General features: G+C 39.3%; 1 protein-coding gene across 1 annotated transcript; it reads left to right on the forward strand.

Annotated features, from left to right (window-relative positions):
• Window positions 1–245: 245 nt before the first annotated feature.
• Window positions 246–11,990, forward strand: ppp1r18 (protein phosphatase 1, regulatory subunit 18). The gene is made up of 3 exons (XM_017485151.2): window positions 246–3,023; window positions 9,642–9,837; window positions 11,468–11,990. The coding sequence occupies exons 1-3, from the start codon at window positions 279–281 to the stop codon at window positions 11,485–11,487; spliced, it is 2,961 nt and encodes a 986-aa protein (XP_017340640.2). The 5' UTR covers window positions 246–278; the 3' UTR covers window positions 11,488–11,990.
• The last annotated feature ends 8,223 nt before the right edge of the window (window positions 11,991–20,213 follow it).

Here is a 20,213-nt window from a genome sequence, read left to right on the forward strand (position 1 = left end):
GGAGCTCAAAACACAGGTGTAGCTCCTGTAGATCTTCCTATATCTATTTGTATCTGTTTAGAACACATTATCTGTCCATCTTCAGTGACATTCCTAGTATTCAGTATATAGTTTTGCATGGTACTTCAGCTTTTGCATATATCCCATACACACAGGAAGTCGAAACACAAAGAAACTACTTTGCGCTTTCTTGTATTTATTTTCAACAGGACTAACAGAAACTCAAGTGAAAGAACTGCATTCATTTATCCTTCCATCCATCTTTTCATCTGTCTGTAATGTCGGTCTCAATAATGCCGGAATGGAAGCAGCAACTCCTGGAACGAAAGAGAAGAGAAGAGGAGGAGAGAGAGAAGAGAGAGCGAGAGGAAGAAGAGAGACTGGCCAGTATGCCAGCTTGGAAACGACAGATCATTCAGCGTCGCAGGGCGAAACAGGAAGATGGAGGAGAGAAGGAGAGAGAAAAAGTGAGAGAAGTAGAACGAGAGTTTGAACCCGACACCGTGTCTATTGACCCCATTGGGAAAAATTATTTTATTTCTTCACAGAATGGTTTCACAAAAGAACAGCAGATGAAAGAAATGGAGAAAGGGAACAATGAAGGAAAGAGACAAAGAGAGAGCAACTATGAGAGGATGAGTGGAGAAGAAAAAGAGAAGTACAACGAGAGAGAAGACAACAGAGGGAAATGGAGGGATAGAGAGATAAATAGAGGGAAACATATGGAAAGAACAAGAGAGAGAGATATAATTGAGGGCATGAAGGAAAGAGAGGGTGATGCTGATAGAGGAAGGAAAGTAGGAGACAGAGATTATGTCCTCTTCCCTCTTGTCTCTGCTATTCACACAATTAAAGCAGAAAACATATTCATCATTGAGAACAGAAAGAACCAGATAGAGATGATAGAGAGGGATGGAGAGAGAGAAACTGAGGAGGGAAAGAAGCAAGGGATAAGGATGGACCTGAAGGAGTTTCTGGGTGGTGGACAAAAAGTGACTGAGATCTGTGTATCAGAGGTGCTGATCATCAAACCATCCATGAAAGAAGAGAGAATCAAGGAAGACAGGAAGCAAATGAATGAAGATGAAAAGAAAATGACACTGGGAGTAATAGAAAGAGAGGGAGAGGTAACAGAATGCAGAAGGGTAAGCCAGTTGATTAGTAAATTTGGTAAGAATTGTAAAACTCCCTGCAGATCCAAAAGCAGTGACTGCTTCATCCCTGTGGAACTGGGGGGAGAGATGAGAAAGGATGAGAAAAAAGGGGGGGATAGAAAAGATGGGTGTGGAACAAGAGGAATCATAAATGCATTTAGAGGAGTACCAAAACGTTCATTTAGTTTCTCAGAGCAAGTTTGTAAGGAGAGAAGAGTGTTGGAGAGAAGTTATTCTGATCGGAGAAAAAGAGAGATTGAGGGAGGGGTGTATAAAGAGGAAAAGAGAGAAGAAGAGAGGAACGAAATTGGGAACGAGGCAGTGAATAAGACAGACAGGAACTCTGAGATCTCCACTTTTAAAGGAGAATTGAAGAGATTCAGGGAACAGAACAAACAAAAAAGAATAATAAAGAAAGACAAGTTGAGTAGAGAAACAGAAAATGAGATAGAGGAGATACAGAGAGAGAGAAATGATAGAAAACAGCAAACAGAATTTCAAAATGAATCCACGAAGACTGTGAAACATGGACAGGCGGTAGCACCAGTTCCTCAGTCCATGATAACGTTCTCAGGTGGAGAGATAGAATCACAGAGCAACAGAGAGAAGCAAGGGATGAGTATGACCTTGAATGAGGCACTACATCACAGAGGAGAGGTACTCATCCCTAGATCTGTCTTTTATGGGATCAGTGAGCAGAACTCAAGAAAAGATAGAGATGAAATAAGACGAGTGGAGAGGAGGTTGAGCTGGAAGGCTGGAAGACCCTTGACCAGAGTGGAGTCCCTAAGAGAGAGAATATGGCAGAAAGAGAGAGGAGGAACCGAGGGAGAAGATGATCGAGTAAGAGAGGCTGAGATGGAGAGCAGACAGGAAGTGGCCTCACCACAGTCTCTCAGCCAGTTTGACGTCACAAGGGAAGTAAGTAAAGAGGAACTTCCTGTATGTGTTCCTCCTTCTCTCTCAGTTAAGCGAGAGTCCTCTGTTCTCACAGAGCAACATGACGGAGTGATACAAGCACCAGAAAGAGAAAAAGAACGAGAGGAGGATCTGTTGGGGGAAGACTACATCCCTCCGTCTCAATCTTCATCCTCTTCCAGTTCTCCACCTCCTCCTTTCGGCCACACCCAACCTGCCATGAGTCGGATCTATAACCTGAAGCCTGTAACCTCCAGGGCCAATGTGTGCATCACCGAGAGGAACTTGGACATCCAAGCACACAGTGGAGGAGTGATAAAGATCCGACCTGGGGGACAATTCACGCCTGGTCCTCCAAAAAAACAGACAGAAATATCTTCACTGCGATCGGTGCAGCGTAAAGTGGAGCAGCTTCCTCTGAAAGAACAGGAAGTCCGGAGACAAAACGATGGAGAGGCATCGCAGAGACAGAATGCATGTGAGACATGCCAGGACCAAAACCTTGATATGCAAAAAAGCCAAACACACACCATCTCAAAACCTTCCTCAGAACCGAGGGCACAGATTCAACTTCCAGAAGTCAGCACTTCCACCACAAACAGCATAAACGCTCAGATAGAGCCAATTGTCAAAACTTCATCTACTCCGCTCTTCACCATCCGGAGCGCCTCTGGAGGCCCAGGAAAGAGAGGCACCACCATTACCATCACTCCCAGGAAATCAGGCCCCTCAGGGACACCTGTGTCTTCTGTCACAACTCCTAAAATGCCTTCACCTTCTGTCACAACTCCTAAAGAGCCTTCATCTTCTGTCACAACTGCTAAAGCACCAAGTAACAAGCCAGAGCTGCACAAGAAACGATATCCAACTGCAGAGGAGATTGAAGTGATTGGTGGTTATCAAAACCTGGAGAGATCCTGCTTGGTGAAGAACCGAGGATCTCCAAAAATGGTAAGTATAGATGCAACAGCTGAAAGACATTGCCACAGTATGAGTTACTTAGTAATCCTGAGTTATGCTGTTTCTCAGACAGTAAATACGTCAGATACTGAATAAATAAGTGGCTGACGTACATAAGGGATAAGGCTCTGCATTCCTGATCAAAAGGTTGTGGGTTCAAGCCCCTAGCACTGCCAAGTTGCCACTGTTGGGCCCTTGAGCAAGGCCCTTAACTCTCTCTTCTTCAAGGGTGCTCTATCATGGCAGACTCTGTGCTCTGATCCTCAGCTTCCTAACAAGCTGGGATATGTAAAGAAAATAATTTCACTGTAATGTATTTGTGACAATAAAGGCTTCATTGATTTAGTGGAATTAACAGAGCTCTGCAGTGGCATTGGCCATTTTGACCATTTGAATTTGGCGTATGCAAAAATAATCTAGAATAAATGTGTCACGTGAATTCCTCAAACGCAGCAGTTGATTTACTGACCAACTGGGAAACAGCATATAGAATAAGAAATATAAACTGACATTCAATATTTTTTTCTCATTGATAAATTGTGGGGTGCTTTTATTAAGTCAACATAATGAGTTTATAATGAGTTATTAAGTGAAATGTAACAGAAGATTTTGAAATAAGATATGAACTTATAATAATCAAATATTAAGTTGAAATTATAAAATGGAAAGTGGAAATAGCTTAATATTTTATCATTTCAACTTAATATAATACAATAAGTCAAAATAAGGCGAAAAATAACATTACATCAAAATAATGAGATATGTAAAAATATTGAGATAAAATCTTGAAGTAATGAGTTATTGAGTCTAAATGATGAAATATTATGTCATAATAATGAGGTATTAATTCACATGTATATATATATATATATATATATATATATATATATATATATATATATAAGTTGGAAGAATTAAATAATATCTTGAAATTACAAGTTAATAAAGTAAAATAATGAAAGGTTACATGAATAATGAGATACTACGATGAATTTTTAATTTTATTATTTTATTTTATTTTACAATTTGCAGTGCAGTTCTTCCCTAAAACATTGCCTAATTTCTTTTTTTTAATTGTGTGTTTTATTCACATGGGAACACTGTATGACCTTTAATGAAAGTGGTCTCCTAACTAACACTTGGTACTGACTCAATGAGTATGATCCTTAATGAATGCGTTATGTTTTCACCAAGATGGATGCTGGATTTAGATATGATGACGTTCAAGAAAATTCGACATGCATAGACCTTTTTCTCTGACAGCTCAGAGTTTCTGAGTGATGCAGTGTTGATGTTTCTGACTGTAATGGAACTCATGTTATATAGGTTAGTGTTTGATGTTAAGTGTAATTACACTTTAATAATAACCGAGCTTGGCATGATGACAGCCACAGCTACACACCTGAGGGAAATGTTGATGTTTCTGATGGTTCTGTTTTGTTTCCATTGCCTGTATCCATATTTCCCAGTTAATCCCTAAAACACTTAAAAGGCAAGTGTGTTTGATTACCCATATTAAAAGCAGAAATACCTGAGTTTCATTTGAGTGTAAAAAATCATACAGTGTTTTCACAAAAGCTCCCTCAAGTTACACCAGATGAAAAGACATTCTAACATAAAGCTAGGTGTAAAATCAGTGCTAAATAAACCATACATTATGAGGAGTTTAAAACCAGCATGGTAGAGAATTTTAGCCAGATGCAGATACTTATGGTAGATCTTTGTCGCACAGAATAGTGTTTCACTATCACCATCCAATCAGACCGGTGGTCATCAGCATTTTTAAGCTTCCCGCCACTAGGTATTACATTTTCAGGTTGTCCGTCTGTCCATCCGAGATTCTTGTTAGTGAGATCTCAAGAACGAGTGGTTGAATGTTTGTAGGTTTTATATGGAATTATCATTGTAAGCACCACATGAAGTGATTAGATTTTGGAATTGATCCAAACAGGGTCAAGGTATATACAGTATCTCACAAAAGTGAGTACACCCCTCACATTTTTGTAAATATTTGATGATATCTTTTGTTGTGGATAAAAATGACATAAAATAAACATGAGGGAGACCTAGTATGAGTAATATGTAATTTTATTGATAATTCACAGGACTGGTGGGTGCGTAATCTTGAGGAGATCGGTAGGGGGAGGGAAATGGGGTGTGTCCTGGGGACATGGGATAGTCAGCAAACGTGAAATAAGGAGACCACTGAGAGTAGGGCGAACTGACAGGTGAGAAGAGGGAAGAATGGTCAGATTCAAATCCAGCCCCTCCAGTAAAGGAGAGAAGGAAAAATGACGACGGGCATCTAGACACACAGAAGCGGTATAAGGCGGATATTGACGAATTGGATTCACAATTTAAGAGTAACACACTATGGTTTATTAGTCAAAAAGTCAAAAAGAAGTATAAGAGCTGAGGAGTGCAAACACACACACACACTCTCGTACAGTCAAGGGCGGGCATGTAGACATACATGAGGAGCACAAGGTCTCTAAGATCCACCAGCTCCGTGATGTGGTCATGGAGGAGTGGAAGAGGACTCCAGTGGCAACATGTGAAGCTCTGGCGAACTCCATGCCCAAGAGGGTTAAGGCAGTGCTGGAAAGGTGGCCACACAAAATATTGATACTTTGGGCCCAATTTGTACATTTTCACTTAGGGGTGTACTCACTTTTGTTGTCAGCGGTTTAGACATTAATGTCTGTGTTGAGTTATTTTGAGGGGACGGCAAATTTACACTGTTACACAAGCTGTACACTCACTACTTTACATTGTAGCACAGTGTCATTTCTTCAGTGTGTCACACGAAAAGATATAATGAAATATTTACAAAAATATGAGGGGTGTACTCACTTTTGTGAGATACTTTATATATATATATATATATACACACACAGTATCTCACAAAAGTATATATAATATATATCCATCCATCCATCCAGGCACTGACCTTCATCCCAAAGGTGTTCAGTGGGGTTGAGGTCAGGGCTCTGTATAGCCTTCTTGAGTTCTTCCTCTCCAACCTTAGCAAACCATTCATGGAGCTCGTTTTGTGCACAGGGACACTGTCATGCTGGAACATGGTTGGGCCTCGTGGTTCCAATGAAGGGAAATTGTAATACTACAGCATACAGAGACATTCTATACAACTGTGTGCTTCCAACTATGTGTCAGTTTGGGGAAGAACTAGACATGGGAGTGATACTCAGGGGTGCACAATTGTATGGATTTCATGGACAATGTCTCCAAAGTGAGAAATATGAAGGGACGTGGAGATAATAACAAACACAGCAAAATACAGTCCAGTGGAGCCTAAAAACTGTTATACAACATGTAGTCATGCATGACTGTGCCATATATAGACAAGTTACACAAACTGTATGGGGTCATTGAAGTTAAAGTGTGTAATGAGTGTGTGTGCATGTGTGTATGAACAGAAAGGTTATAAACTTTCTCTCAACTCTCATTTCTCCTTGCATACACTGTTCAACATTGACACACCATTTTTTTTAATACTATCACAAAACACTTTCTGCAGTCCATGACACATGTCCTGAAACTTTACTGCAATTTATTTTACTTCCACACTTATTACTAATAAATACACTACAGTTACTCCCTGAATTATTTTTCATGTATATTTCATTTATATTGTAAGATGGGACAAATAAACAGAGAATCACACTAGGAGAACCCACTGATTGGCAATTCACCCAACACAGTGAAGCTCAAGAGCTATAAATATACAATAATGAGTATTAATGAGTAACTGGTGAGAATAGTTTATTAGAACAGGAAACACTGACCATATAAGAAAAGTAGAGAGGTGAACAAAAGACTCTGTATGAAGGTTAAATGGGTAAAGAATAAAGACAGACTTTACATACTACAGTCATGTGAAAAAATAAGTATATCCCATATATATTGTTATTGTTAAATATAAATATATATATATTGTGCATGTGGAACCTGTCTTTTTATAAATGGTAAATGGTCTACACTTACATAGTGCTATCATCATGCCAAGCTCTAAGGAGTTCTCTAAAAAGGTTGTGGATGCCTATGAGTCTGGAAAGGGATTTAAAAAGATCTCCAAATTATTTGACGTAAGGAAACTCAACTACAAATGGTGCAGATTTCAAACAACTGCCAATTAGTCCAGGACCGGCCGTCCCAGCAAATTCAACCCAAGAGTAGACCGTCTGATGCAAACAGAAGTCTCCAAGAATCCCAAAATTTCATCACAGGATCTGCAGTATGTCTTGCAGCTGTTGGTGTCAAAGTGCATGCTTCTACAATCAGAAAGAGATTGCACAAGTTTGACCTGCATGGGAGGTGTGTCAGGAAAAAGCCCTTGCAAACTATAGTTTGCTAAGGAGCATATAGGCAAAGACCAGGCCTTTTGGAATAATGCGGTCTGGACAGACGAATCAAAGATAGAGTTCTTTGGTCACAGTAACAGCAGACATGTTTGGCACAGACCAAAGACAGCTTTTCAGGAGAAGCACCTCACACCAACTGTGAAGCATGGTGGTGGAAATGTTATGGTTTGGGGTTGCTTCGCTGCCTCAGGGACTAAACAGCTTGCATTCATTGATTCAACTATGACTTCTGCATCATATCAAAAATAGCTTGAACATAATCTGAAAGTTGAAGTTGAACTGAAAGTAGAGCTTTCAACAGGATAATGATCCTAAGCACATTAGCAAATCTACCAGTGAACGGCTCAAAAAGAAGAAATGGAGGGTTATGGAATGGCCTAGTCAAAGCCTGGATTTGAATCCAACTGAAATGTTGTGAGGGGATTTGAAACAGGCAGAACATGCAAGAAAACCCTCAAACATCTTAGAACTGAAAAAGAATATTGCTTGGTAGAGTTGTCAAAAAGTCCAGCAAGCCTGGTGAACAATTATGTAAAACACCTACAAGAATGAAGTTATTTCTGCTAAAGGGGGCAATACTAGCTTCTGATGCTAAGGGTGTACATTTACATTTATTCACTTAGCAGACGCTTTTATCCAAAGCGACTTACAAATGAGAAAGATACAAGCAAAGTGTACTTACCTTTTCCCACAGAAGAAGATCATATCTATTGATATTTCTGTTTAATAAATGATTGAAAAAGCAAATTTAGCTTCAAGTAAATCAGCTTCATTAATCGGTGGTGTTTCAAAGATGATAAAATGTTTGCTTGTCCAAATATGTCAAAATATCCAACAATTTCCATGGGGTGTACTTATTTTTTCACATGACTGTATATACCAACACTTTTACACACTTCATGTATATTCACACGACTTGTTTGCATGAAACTTCATGTTAGAAGTTATAAACATTAAGGTTTGGATTTGGGCGAGGTTACTGACTTACTGACTCTGTTACGTTTATAAATTTGTGTATGTAATCATGAGCCGTGTGTCTTTGCCCCAGAGAAGGTTTTAACACTGTTTTGGGCATTTTTCTGATACACATCACAAATCTGACAGTTATGAAACAGCATTCTGTTGAAACAATTAATTTGAGTCGTGATCTGCACATTAAAACAGAAGCGATTAATGGTGTTTATGTGAATATGATGTGAATTTTTCATTTGAATCAGTGATGAGGATAGTGTTAGCAAAAACAAACAGTATTTACAAAAACCTTGTTACAGTGGAGGTTTATTCTCAGCTACAGCAGTGGTGTTGTGAAAATAAGACTCCTAATTGATGGTAAGACTTGGAGAAGAGGCGATAAATACTTAAATGAATCAAGGGAAAATTAGGAAGAGGTAAAGCCATTCAAGGAAACAAACCAATAACAAGATAGGGGGAGAAACAGGACCCCATGGCAACTGTAACAATCAAAATACATGTAAAAATATAAGAGTTATTTATGCTGAAGTATATTCTGTGTATACACTCACTGACCAGGACACTCTATCTGCATGAGTTTATGTGTTGCGATGCTGCCACATGATTGACTGATTGAAAAATTGCATGAACAAGCAAGAGGACAGGTGTTCCTAATAAAGTGGACATTGAGTGTAATCTTGTAATATACTGTATACTGTTCTATATATACTGTACTTAAAAATAGTGACCATCACATTCTTGAGCTCTTTTTTTGCCTCCTCTTTGCCTTCTTGTTTTTTTTTTATCCTCGGGTAACTTTATCACACACACACAGTGCAGTATCTACTTCCTCTTTAACACTGCCTCACTTCCTGTTCTGTGCAACACCACAAACAACACCACAGCAAAACCAGGTCAGCTGACAGCACTGAGGTTTTAATTTCAATAAACAATAAACAAATGAACACTCACAGCCACGCCCACTTGTCTCACTTTCAGGCACACCCACCTGTATCATCAATGTCTGACAGTCTGACTCATACATTCACAACTGTCTCATTCTAATACAAGTCCACCTGTCTCACACACAGCCATGCCCACCTGTCTCACACACAGCCATGCCAACCTGTCTCACTCTCAGACACCCATATCTGTCTCACTCTAATACATGCACATCTGTCTCATCCAGACATGGACATCTGTGTGTGTCTGTGTGTGTGTGTGTGTGTGTGTGTGTCTGTCTGTCTGTCTCTGAATTTCTGTCTCTGTCTCTCAGGTGAGAGTGTGTTTTGATGACTCTCAGTTGGAGTGTGTGTGTATGTACCTGTCGGAGACGTCTTTGCTCGAAGAGGAGGGAAGCAGTGATGATTTCAGGAGAATGGAGGAGAAAAAAGAAGAAAATGATGAAGAGGAGGAGGATGACGATGGAGTAATTGGAGCAGGAAGAGGAATGAAGAGAGTACTTCGAGTGGGTCTGTACAATAATCCTCATTTCACTAACAAATAAACGACTCATCATTTTTGTGCTTACAATTAATAGACAATAAAATCCAATCACACAGCAACAAGGATGCTGGTTATTATTATTATTATTATTATTATTATTATTATTAATAGTAGTAGTAGTAGTAATAGAAAACATCACAGTGCACAGAACAAGTTTTAAATGGTCATGTACCCAGTGGCCACTGATAAATCACACACATTGTAATGCTGGATTTGAGTAGTACAGGGGATGAGTTCCTTCCCCATTTACTGAGTGACAACAAATCAACATGGCTGCTCTCACTGTGAACAGTGTACAAATGAGTTGATGGCAGTATTGACTTAGAATACAGACACAGTACTAGGTTAAACCTATAACTCTGAACATACTAATCACTGGTTTGAGAAGATTATTATCACATTACAGCTATCACTAACATTATCTGGCTAGCTTGTTGCTAAGCTACTTGCAATTGTCTGCTGGCTAGCTCGTAGAATGTTTGAAGTTCACTACAGTAGAACAGGACTCAGGCCTGTAAATGTAAAATTGCAGTTGAAGTTGCTTTTTGTGAGCTCTACGTGCTATGACAGCAAACAAAATACACACTTTCAATGAGGTGTCCATGTTTTATTTATTTTATTCCCACTTCACACATTGAACATCTCGATGTTGGAAAAGATCTCATTACTGCTTTCACATTACAACTAACACTTAGAAGGAACCCTGAACACAGCATACAGCATTTAGGATTTTATTAGCTACATGTGTGCATACTCGTGTTCATTATGCTGATACGATGCATAATAAGCGGAATAAGAGATCCTCATAATCTGTTTACTCGCTACTACACTTTTCTACCACTAGGGCTTTCTACATACATGTGGAAATATTTACATCCTCATGCACAAGAAGAAACTGATAAATAAATGTTCTGTGCGTAGACACATGCGTATTCTATAAAAACTATGCATAAGCACGGTTTATAAATGAGACCTCAGATCACTTCTTCAGACAACATGCTACTGATGAATTGTAATTTTGACATAAAGATGAAGGTTTTTTGTTTGTGTGCAGGAATAATAATAATAATAATAATAATAATAATAATAATAATAATAATAATTTTTTATTTTCTGTACAGAAAAATCACCATTAACCATGTATCTGAAAACATTTGTGAGAAATGGTCACTGCCGAGCGTATTTATTCATTTATTTAGAGATAAACATATGATAATGCCTTTGAATGTACTAAAGATGACCTATTGAATAACTCTATAACAATAAATATAAATGCAACAGACCACTTTAACTTACCATAATATGTGTGTGTGTGTGTGTGTGTGTGTGTGTGTGTGTGTGTATTAAACAACATAAAACATAGAACCTTTTGTATCAGACCACCCAAGTTTTAGGTGAGCAAGCAAAAGTATAGGAACAGATAAGTCTTGAAGTAAACTAAAATGAAAGTAAATAAGACTGAATATTCGGTTTCATATATCTTGCTTGCAATAACTGCATCAAATGTATTCAATAATTATTTGTGTTGGATTTATATATAACAGCTCTACATGACATGCTTTATTAACCTGTTCATTTCTTCTTGCTCTTTTTCAGATGAGTCGTGTCGCCGTTAATTTGTTATCTGAACCTGAAATTTTTTTTTTTACTGTTTAATGGCTGACTGAATCTGATGATGAGGATATTTCTGTGTGAATATAATACTGTCTGCACAATTCATTTTTTGAGACAGTTAGTTTTACTATGTACTGTACGAATGCGTGCGTGTGTGTTTGTGTGTGTGTGTGTAGAGACAGGGGTACTTTAGTACTTTAAGATGTTTGCATATTTTGTGGCATTTTTGTACAATAACAGTATGTGATATAATATGTAATTATAAAGAGACCTGTGCATAATCATTTAATACCATTAATAAATTAATTGAAACAAAATACAGCTCATTCATGGGCTTTGGCGTTTGATTTTTTATTTTTTTTTAATTACTGATAGTTGTTTGGATCTGGGTAAACTTTAATATTGCAGTATTTCTGATATGTAAGTTTTGATAAGTCTGTTTTATTTTATGGTTCCAGAAGCTGGCTTCAAATAAAAAAAAGTAAATAAAAAGTAATATTTTCCAGCAGTGTTTGTGAGCAGAGTTTATTTCCAATCATGAATATATGCACTGACTAATAGCGTTATGCATATAAACTTTGTCTCCTTGAATTTTTATCCCACACTGACCCCTAGTGGCTGTAAATAATACAGCATTTCTAAATAAACAAAACCGGCCTGATTCAGTCAGCGTTGATCTGCACTGGTGTGTTAGATGCATTGAGTCTTCACTCAGGTCCCACCAGTCGAAATACTCAACGATTGTTTTAGTAAACCAATTAACATAAAATTATATTATCCTGAATTCACAGCCAGCACCTTTCATGTGCTAAATAATAGAGATCTTACATCTGAAGTGTTTAGTAAATAAAACTATTACTGATTCAGGATTTAATGTGTAATGGTCCTTATTCATCGCTCAATAGTGTCTAACTAAGAATTTACCTGAGACTGAAATAAAACGACTGTCTTTGTGAACACTTCTTAAACACGGCACATGTGCACTTATTCAGAACATGGCCAATATACAAATTAATATTATACATGGCTAACCACTGCAGTCTCAGTAATGAACAACTCCAGTCAAATAATATTGCTTGGATTTAGTGTGTGTGTGTGGTCACTGTAGTGTACAATCTATCATTGTGGTTGACTTTCATTGGAGGAACCAAACTCATCATCAGTAAGTCACTTTTGCTTCTAAAACGCTAAAACAGTATTTACTTCTGTTTATTAATGATATTAATAAATAATTACAATGAAATATAATGTGTATAGTTAACAGTAATTTGTTGGGGATAACTCTAAACCTTAAAGTAGTAAAATAAATAATAAATGAGTGAATATCGGGCACTGAGTATATATCCAGTGTGTTTGTGTTGGTGAGTGGAAACCTGGCACTCAAAGTCCGAGTCGCTCCACAATATAACGAGTGACTAGTAAATGTTCTCCTGCTGAGTAGTTCTACTGAACTGCAGTAATGTGAATCAGCAGTGATGAGTAAATGTTGTGTAAGCGTGTGTAAATGTGTTTATTGTTTGTTTGTGGTTATAATTTTCTCGTGCAGGGTGTTGAAATGCTGACTAAACATCTAATTAAACCGTAGCCAATGAAGACAGAGATGTAGTAAGGTTGAGTCTTTTACTGTTTGTTCTGCTTCAAAGACATTGAGTAGTGAAAACTGAAATAAACCAACACAAATATAATCAGTCTCTGTCATTTGTTACAGCATACTTAACACTGTAAACTATTATTTAAATTCACATAAATTGCTGTCTAAACAAAAATAAAGTTGGCATAACAATTAGCATCGCGATTAGCATAGCTTCACAGTAAAGGTTAGCTTGTAGCCTACATGCTTGAAAAATAGTTGGATTTAAATGAACATATTAAATATTATATTTTCTCCTCTTTAGACAGAATCATAATCAATAACTGATGTTCAACATGTCCACTTTTAGATACATAAACTTACGACATTGTTTCTATGAACTTCCTTAGCAGATTGGCTTGGATAACTTTCAGCTCTGCTTGCCTTTTTTGCTTCGTTCTTTTACATACCAACCAGGAAGTGACGTCATCACGTGAAACAGACGGATGAAACGATTTTAACAAATTAATTGGTAAACTGTAAAGCAATTATTAACTTTTATAATTAACTAGATAATTGTCAAAAACTTAAAATTCAAGAAAATAAATGTAATGCCTTAAGGCAACACAGTGGTCTCCAGTCCCACGGTGAAGCCCTCCATCTGCCTGCTGTCTGCCTGCTGTCTGCCTGCTGTCTGCCTGCTGTCTGCCTGCTGTCTGCCTGCTGTCTGCCTGCTGTCTGCCTGCTGTCCACAGGGGGTGCTGGTGAGCTGGACAGTGGACGGCTCAGAGGTGAAGGACGGGGTTCTGACCAGCGCAGAAGAACAGAAGAAGGACGGGTACACACGCAGCAACACCCTGACCCTCAGCAAAGCGCTCTGGGAAAAGGGGGAGGAGTTTGTCTGTAAGGTCTCCCATGACAACGTCGATCATCCGGTCACGTTCAGAAAGAGCCAGTGTGAAGTCTAACAGCTCCAAGATAGAATTGAACACTGAGCTGCTTACACATCCATCTACAATAGAGTTTCAATTCTACACAATGCTGACATTTCTGTCTTTACTCTCTTCACTGTCCTGTTGCTCTTCCTGTAGTTTTGCTCTGCTGAAATAAAGCTTCATTTTGGACATTGTGTGTTCTTTTATTAGAGTTAATAGTCATTATCAGTGTGATGAGAGAGTGTGTTTAGCTGTAGATTCAGTGCTGTGTGTTGTGCTTCAGTGAGTTTGGCTGAAGGAAGTTGAACATCTGGTGAAAGTGCTGCTCTATTCTGGGAGAAAGAGGATCACTCGGCCGTCTTCATGTAAATCTCTCTCTCACTTCACTGATCTCTCTCTGTTTGTCAGTTTTTTCTGGTTAAGACTGCTTTTATACAAGTTGGTGGGTTTGTAGGAGGAGGTTAAAGTCACACTTTGCTGCTATGAGCTATATTATTTGGCATGAACCTGTAATGATTCATGATCATCTATCAATTAAACCATTTATTTAATATATAACTAATGTCTCCATCTTTACCTCTGTAATATTGCTATGATTAGGATCCCACCTGTGTTACTGCTAGGTGCTGAATGTCTGACACATCCTTTTCTCACATTCAGGACTGACTACTACAGTTTAGTTTTCACTGTCTTACCTGATAAACCTCAAAAAATAAAAACATAACAAAATAGTGCAGCAAATCACTCAGATAAGGTATGTGTCCTGGACCCTTTCTGGAGCAAGAACCTCAGGTGTCTGAGTTTCTGGGAATTCAGGGTCTTGACCTAAACACTTCTACATTTCCAATTTAATGCTATTAAGAATGAATGAACTGCTGGATTTGGTGGTCGTGTCATTCCAGTTCTTGACTCCTGTCCATTGTAGCAGATCCTGCAGGAACACCAGGGACTGGCTGTAGCACACAGAGCTGTGGGAGTTTCAGCTCCTCTGTGTTGGCCTCTGTAATGCTCGTTCTACCTTTGAGACACAGATCGACATGGTTGTTGTGACGAGGCGTGATGAAAAAACGGTCCTCCACAAGAAAATTGATGGCAAGGCCACAATAGCACTTTTTTGCATAGGTGTTTTATTGACAGCGCTCCTATTTACAGTCTATTTACAATACACCAAATGTGCACGAAAATATGTACACATGAAGGCGCAAAAAATAGACAAAATAGGGGAAACGGGGAAAATGGAGGAAAACTATACAAAAATATATACACTTCAGCACTTGGCTGGTAAATTCATCCACAGAACGATAAATACACACAAACCACTCACACTGCAACTCCAAACTATAACCCACCCTAAACAAACAGGGCCTGGAATTTTACCCGGAAACTCCACCCACATGGACCTCCATGTTCTCCCAGAGGTAAGTATTAAATCAATACCTTTTCATAAACAACAATATATATATATATATATTATACATATAATATATATATATATATATATATATATATATATATATATATATATATATATATATATATATATATACATATAATATATATATATATATATATATATATATATATATATATATATATATATATATATATATATATATACATATAATTTTCAGTATCATAACATATATACCCAATCACCACTATACATTATATAACATAATATATACAATATTCACTTTTATACAGGAATTAACTTGGATTTTGTATTCCCAACTCCCCCCCAAACAAACAACAGTTAAGACGGTCCAGTTAACGGCGTGATTGTGCAGGTGCAGTATGGGAATTCAGCAGTATCTGATTTTCTGGATCACTTCTGTGGTTGGCCTTTTGCTTCTGGTAACCTGGACTGACACAACACACACAGACAACTGAAAACACAACACGACGTGCAGCTAAGTACAATAAACATTTACTGGTGAATATACAGTATCTCACAAAAGTGAGTACACCCGTCACATTTTTGTAAATATCTGATTATATCTTTTGATGTGACAACACTGAAGAAATGACACTGTGCTACAGTGTAAAGTAGTGAGTGTACAGCTTGTGTAACAGTGTAAATTTGCGGTCCCCTCAAAATAACTCAACACACAGCCATTAATGTCTAAACCGCTGGCAACAAAAGTGAGTACACCCCTAAGTGAAAATGTCCAAATTGGGCCCAAAGTGTCAATATTTTGTGTGGACACCATTATTTTCCAGCACTGCCTTAACCCTCTTGGGCATGGAGTTCACCAGAGCTTCACAGGTTCCACTGGAGTCCTCTTCCACTCCTCCATGACGACATCACGGAGCTGGTGGATGTTAGAGACCTTGTGCTCCTCCACCTTCCGTTTGAGGATGCCCCACAGATGCTCAATAGGGTTTAGGTCTGGAGACATGCTTGGCCAGTCCATCACCTTCACCCTCAGCTTCTTTATCAAGGCAGTGGTCGTCTTGGAGGTGTGTTTGGGGTCGTTATCATGCTGGAATACTGCATACTGGTCATGCTCTGCTTCAGTATGTCACAATACATCTTGGCATTCATGGTTCCCTCAATGAACTGTAGCTCCCCAGTGCCGGCAGCACTCATGCAGCCCCAGACCATGACACTCCCACCACCATGCTTGACTGTAGGCAAGACACACTTGTCTTTGTACTCCTCACCTGGTTGCCGCCACACATGCTTGACACCATCTGAACCAAATAAGTTTATCTTGGTCTCATCAGACCACAGGACATGGTTCCAGTAATCCATGTCCTTAGTCTGCTTGTCTTCAGCAAACTGTTTGCTGGCTTTCTTGTGCATCATCTTTAGAAGAGGCTTCCTTCTGGGATGACAGCCACGCAGACCAATTTGATGCCGTGTGCAGCATATGGTCTGAGCACTGACAGGCTGACCCCCCCCCTTCAACCTCTGCAGCAATGCTGGCAGCACTCATACGTCTATTTCCCAAAGACAACCTCTGGATATTACGCTGAGCACGTGCACTCAAGTTCTTTGGTGGACCATGGCGAGGCCTGTTCTGAGTGGAACCTGTCCTGTGAAACCGCTGTATGGTCTTGGCCACCGTGCTGCAGCTCAGTGTCAGGGTCTTGGCAATCTTCTTATAGCCTAGGCCATCTTTATGTAGTGCAACAATTCTTTTTTTTTTCAGATCCTCAGAGAGTTCTTTGCCATGAGGTGCCATGTTGAACTTCCAGTGACCAGTATGAGGGAGTGTGAGAGCGATGACACCAAATTTAACACACCTGCTCCCCATTCATACCTGAGACCTTGTAACACTAACAAGTCACATGACACCGGGGAGGGAAAATGGCTAATTGGGCCCAATTTGGACATTTTCACTTAGGGGTGTACTCACTTTTGTTGTCAGCGGTTTAGACATTAATGGCTGTGTGTTGAGTTATTTTGAGGGGACCGCAAATTTACACTGTTACACAAGCTGTACACTCACTACTTTACACTGTAGCAAAGTGTCCTTTCTTCAGTGTTGTCACATGAAAAGATATCATCAAATATTTACACAAATGTAAGGGGTGTACTCACTTCTGTGAGATACTGTATCTGGTGTCTGTGTGTTTTTATTGTGGGATATGGGGGACGTATGCGGTACTCGAATGGATATCTGTGCGGTATGTATGCAACTGCCGAGTTAACCTGCCCTAGTGTGCACCAAGGGTATGGAAAACCGGAAAACGAGTGGATAGTGGATTATATGTGCATGTAAATGTAGTGCTGCCGCAATCCTGACAGAGCCTCAGTCACAGTTGTTTGGTGTTCCACGCAGTGAATGTCTACTTCATGGGTATGATTTTCTGACCAAATCCAGCTTCTTCAAGTCAGTGCTAGAGATTCTGCTAAGGGAACTGGGCAGAGGGTCAGTATTTTAAAATTGGACAGGTACCGGAGATCAGGTAGAGGAGACAGTAGGGGGATTGAGCTCTGATATACTGTGTAGACACAACAGACTGCAAAAATCTGGCAGCGGTGTTATGCAGTGGAGTGGAGGAGCCAGCAGGATTGAATGGCTCCTTAAACAGTAAAAAGGATATGGTTAAAATGATGTCCTCTGCATGTTCTTGAGGTGGTGCACCATCAGTCACAGGTGAGGAGAAGCAGCAGGTCATGGTTTTTAAGCTCCTTAATGAAGTAATGCTTAGGGTTACACCATGGCTCTGTGTAGCTCCAGGGTCTGGTCACTTTGGGGTTATTTAAACACTAAGACACATTTCACTCAGGGTCTGGAGCCCAAATGTCCTTTTAGAAAAGCCCCAGTTGATATGATAACATCTGTAGGAGTTTTGCAGTTGAGAGCTTGAAGTGAGTGTAAAACCCCCAAAGAAAAAAAAGTGCTCTAAAGTAGAAATAGGAGTAGGTGGGAAGTTACAGGTTTATTAAAAGAAGAGTGATGGTAGTGTCCAGGTGATGTTCTGTGGAGAAAAGGTGGCACTCAATGTTTTTCTCAGTTTCTGAGTGTCTGCTGCAGCTCTGAGCACTCTGAGAGTCTGACTGGAGCTGATATGTTTAAGTCTGAGATATCAGTCATGTTCATTACCATTTCAGTGACGGGCAGATGGTTACAAGGTTCCATCCCCGTTGAGTTAACTGTCCAGTCCTCATAGACAAGCCGTAAAAACTTCAGCCGCTGTACTTCCATACAAACTTCTTTAATACAATAAAACTGGTTGGCAAATACTGTACAAGAACAACATACAAGAACATTTAAAGTGCTCTTAACAAATTAATCTTGAATAGCAAAATACACTCCCAATATGGAGATCCTGAAAAAAATCTGTAATACTTTTAAAGTGCTGTTAAAAAACAAATAAACACTGAATAGAAATGGAACAGAAATCTCCAAATATGGAGAAATACAGAACCCATTTACAGAACCAAAAGAAAAATCCCAGTACTGTATGTAGAACCTCAGAAATACTGTATGGATTAAATTAAAGTTCTCCTAAACAACAAATAGAATTTTCTTTCAATCTGCAAATGCAGAGATTCTCAGTAATATGGAAGATATTTAAGTGCTCAAACAAATAATCTTTGAAAAGAAAAACCCTGGCATGTTTACCTTGAATGCAAAAAAAAAAAAATCTTTAAAGATCTAGATCATTATTAATCCATTTTCAGCATCCTCTTGTATGTTGTTTGTACTGTTTTTAGGGAGAAGTTCCCTCTCTGCCTTCATTCCTTCAATCCTTTCTTTCAGTTCCCCCTCATTTACAGACTGACAACGCTTTGTAAAGCTTAGCAAAGTCTCTTTTGGGGGTGCGTTATCAGATAAATTTGAGAAAACCTCTCCGAATGATGCGGTGGATACCACAGTATTTCTGTTGACCTGGTGCTTTTCAAAGGCTTTAGACATTACACCAATCTTCTTGAAGGTCTTCAGGATGGAAGTGTAACGTGGCACCGCATCTATTGCTGTACCAACTGCAAAAGAAAGAAGAAATGTGTTCAATTAGATGGATTGTGAAAGGTAGATTGCCAAATTTTAGTGACGTTAACTCTTCCACATTCTGTTGGAGGGAAAGCATCAGATTTTTATTGACCAGAGAAGACCAAGGACAGCCTTGGCTATGGGAGGCCTTACAGTAGTACTGGGGGCTAAGTGCCCTGACAACCTCATGTGCTGTGATATGTCCCTCCGCTGCCAATCAGCGTAGGGAGGTAGAGCGCCTCACTCGCCTTCTATGCCTCCCTCGTACTAGCACTGACGAACTCAACATGACAGGGAAGGAACTGGCCGTATGTCGAGCTCACTCAGCAGGTCTGCTTGGTAGGACTGCAACACTGCCATTGTATGCAGTGACACACAAGTGAGACCCGCTGCCACATAGGCCTTGCCCGCCAATGCTGACTTGGCCTTACATGGCTTGGATGGCAAAGCTGGCCCCCTAAATTACCTGCCATCAATGGAGAGAGGTAGTTTGCAAGCACCTCCTCCACCTTCTGCATAGCTAAATAGCCGAGCCGTTCATTTCCCATAATGGCCGAATAATCTAACATTGCAGGGTTATAAATATGGTTAGTGTATGGTTTTCCCTAGAAGCATGATATTTCATCATGCACTCCTGGAAAAAAGTTATTTGTGTTCTTCAGAGTTTATTTTCACTGGGGAGAAAGCAAAAGTTTGGGCCCCCTGCAAGTCAATACTTATTAACACCCTCCCCCGGCAAGTATCAGAGCTTGTAGATGCTTTTTGTAGTCAGCAAA

Source organism: Ictalurus punctatus, chromosome 14 (assembly GCF_001660625.3).
Source record: "Ictalurus punctatus breed USDA103 chromosome 14, Coco_2.0, whole genome shotgun sequence".
Lineage (NCBI taxonomy): Eukaryota > Metazoa > Chordata > Actinopteri > Siluriformes > Ictaluridae > Ictalurus > Ictalurus punctatus.

Bases quoted from the DNA above. Each gene is read 5' to 3' on its own strand.
- ppp1r18 (XM_017485151.2), top strand. From the start codon at position 279: ATGTCGGTCTCAATAATGCCGGAATGGAAGCAGCAACTCCTGGAACGA. The intron at 3,024-9,641 runs GTAAGTATAGAT...TCTGTCTCTCAG, and splicing joins ACCGAGGATCTCCAAAAATG to GTGAGAGTGTGTTTTGATGA. The intron at 9,838-11,467 runs GTCTGTACAATA...GCTCTTTTTCAG, and splicing joins GAAGAGAGTACTTCGAGTGG to ATGAGTCGTGTCGCCGTTAA.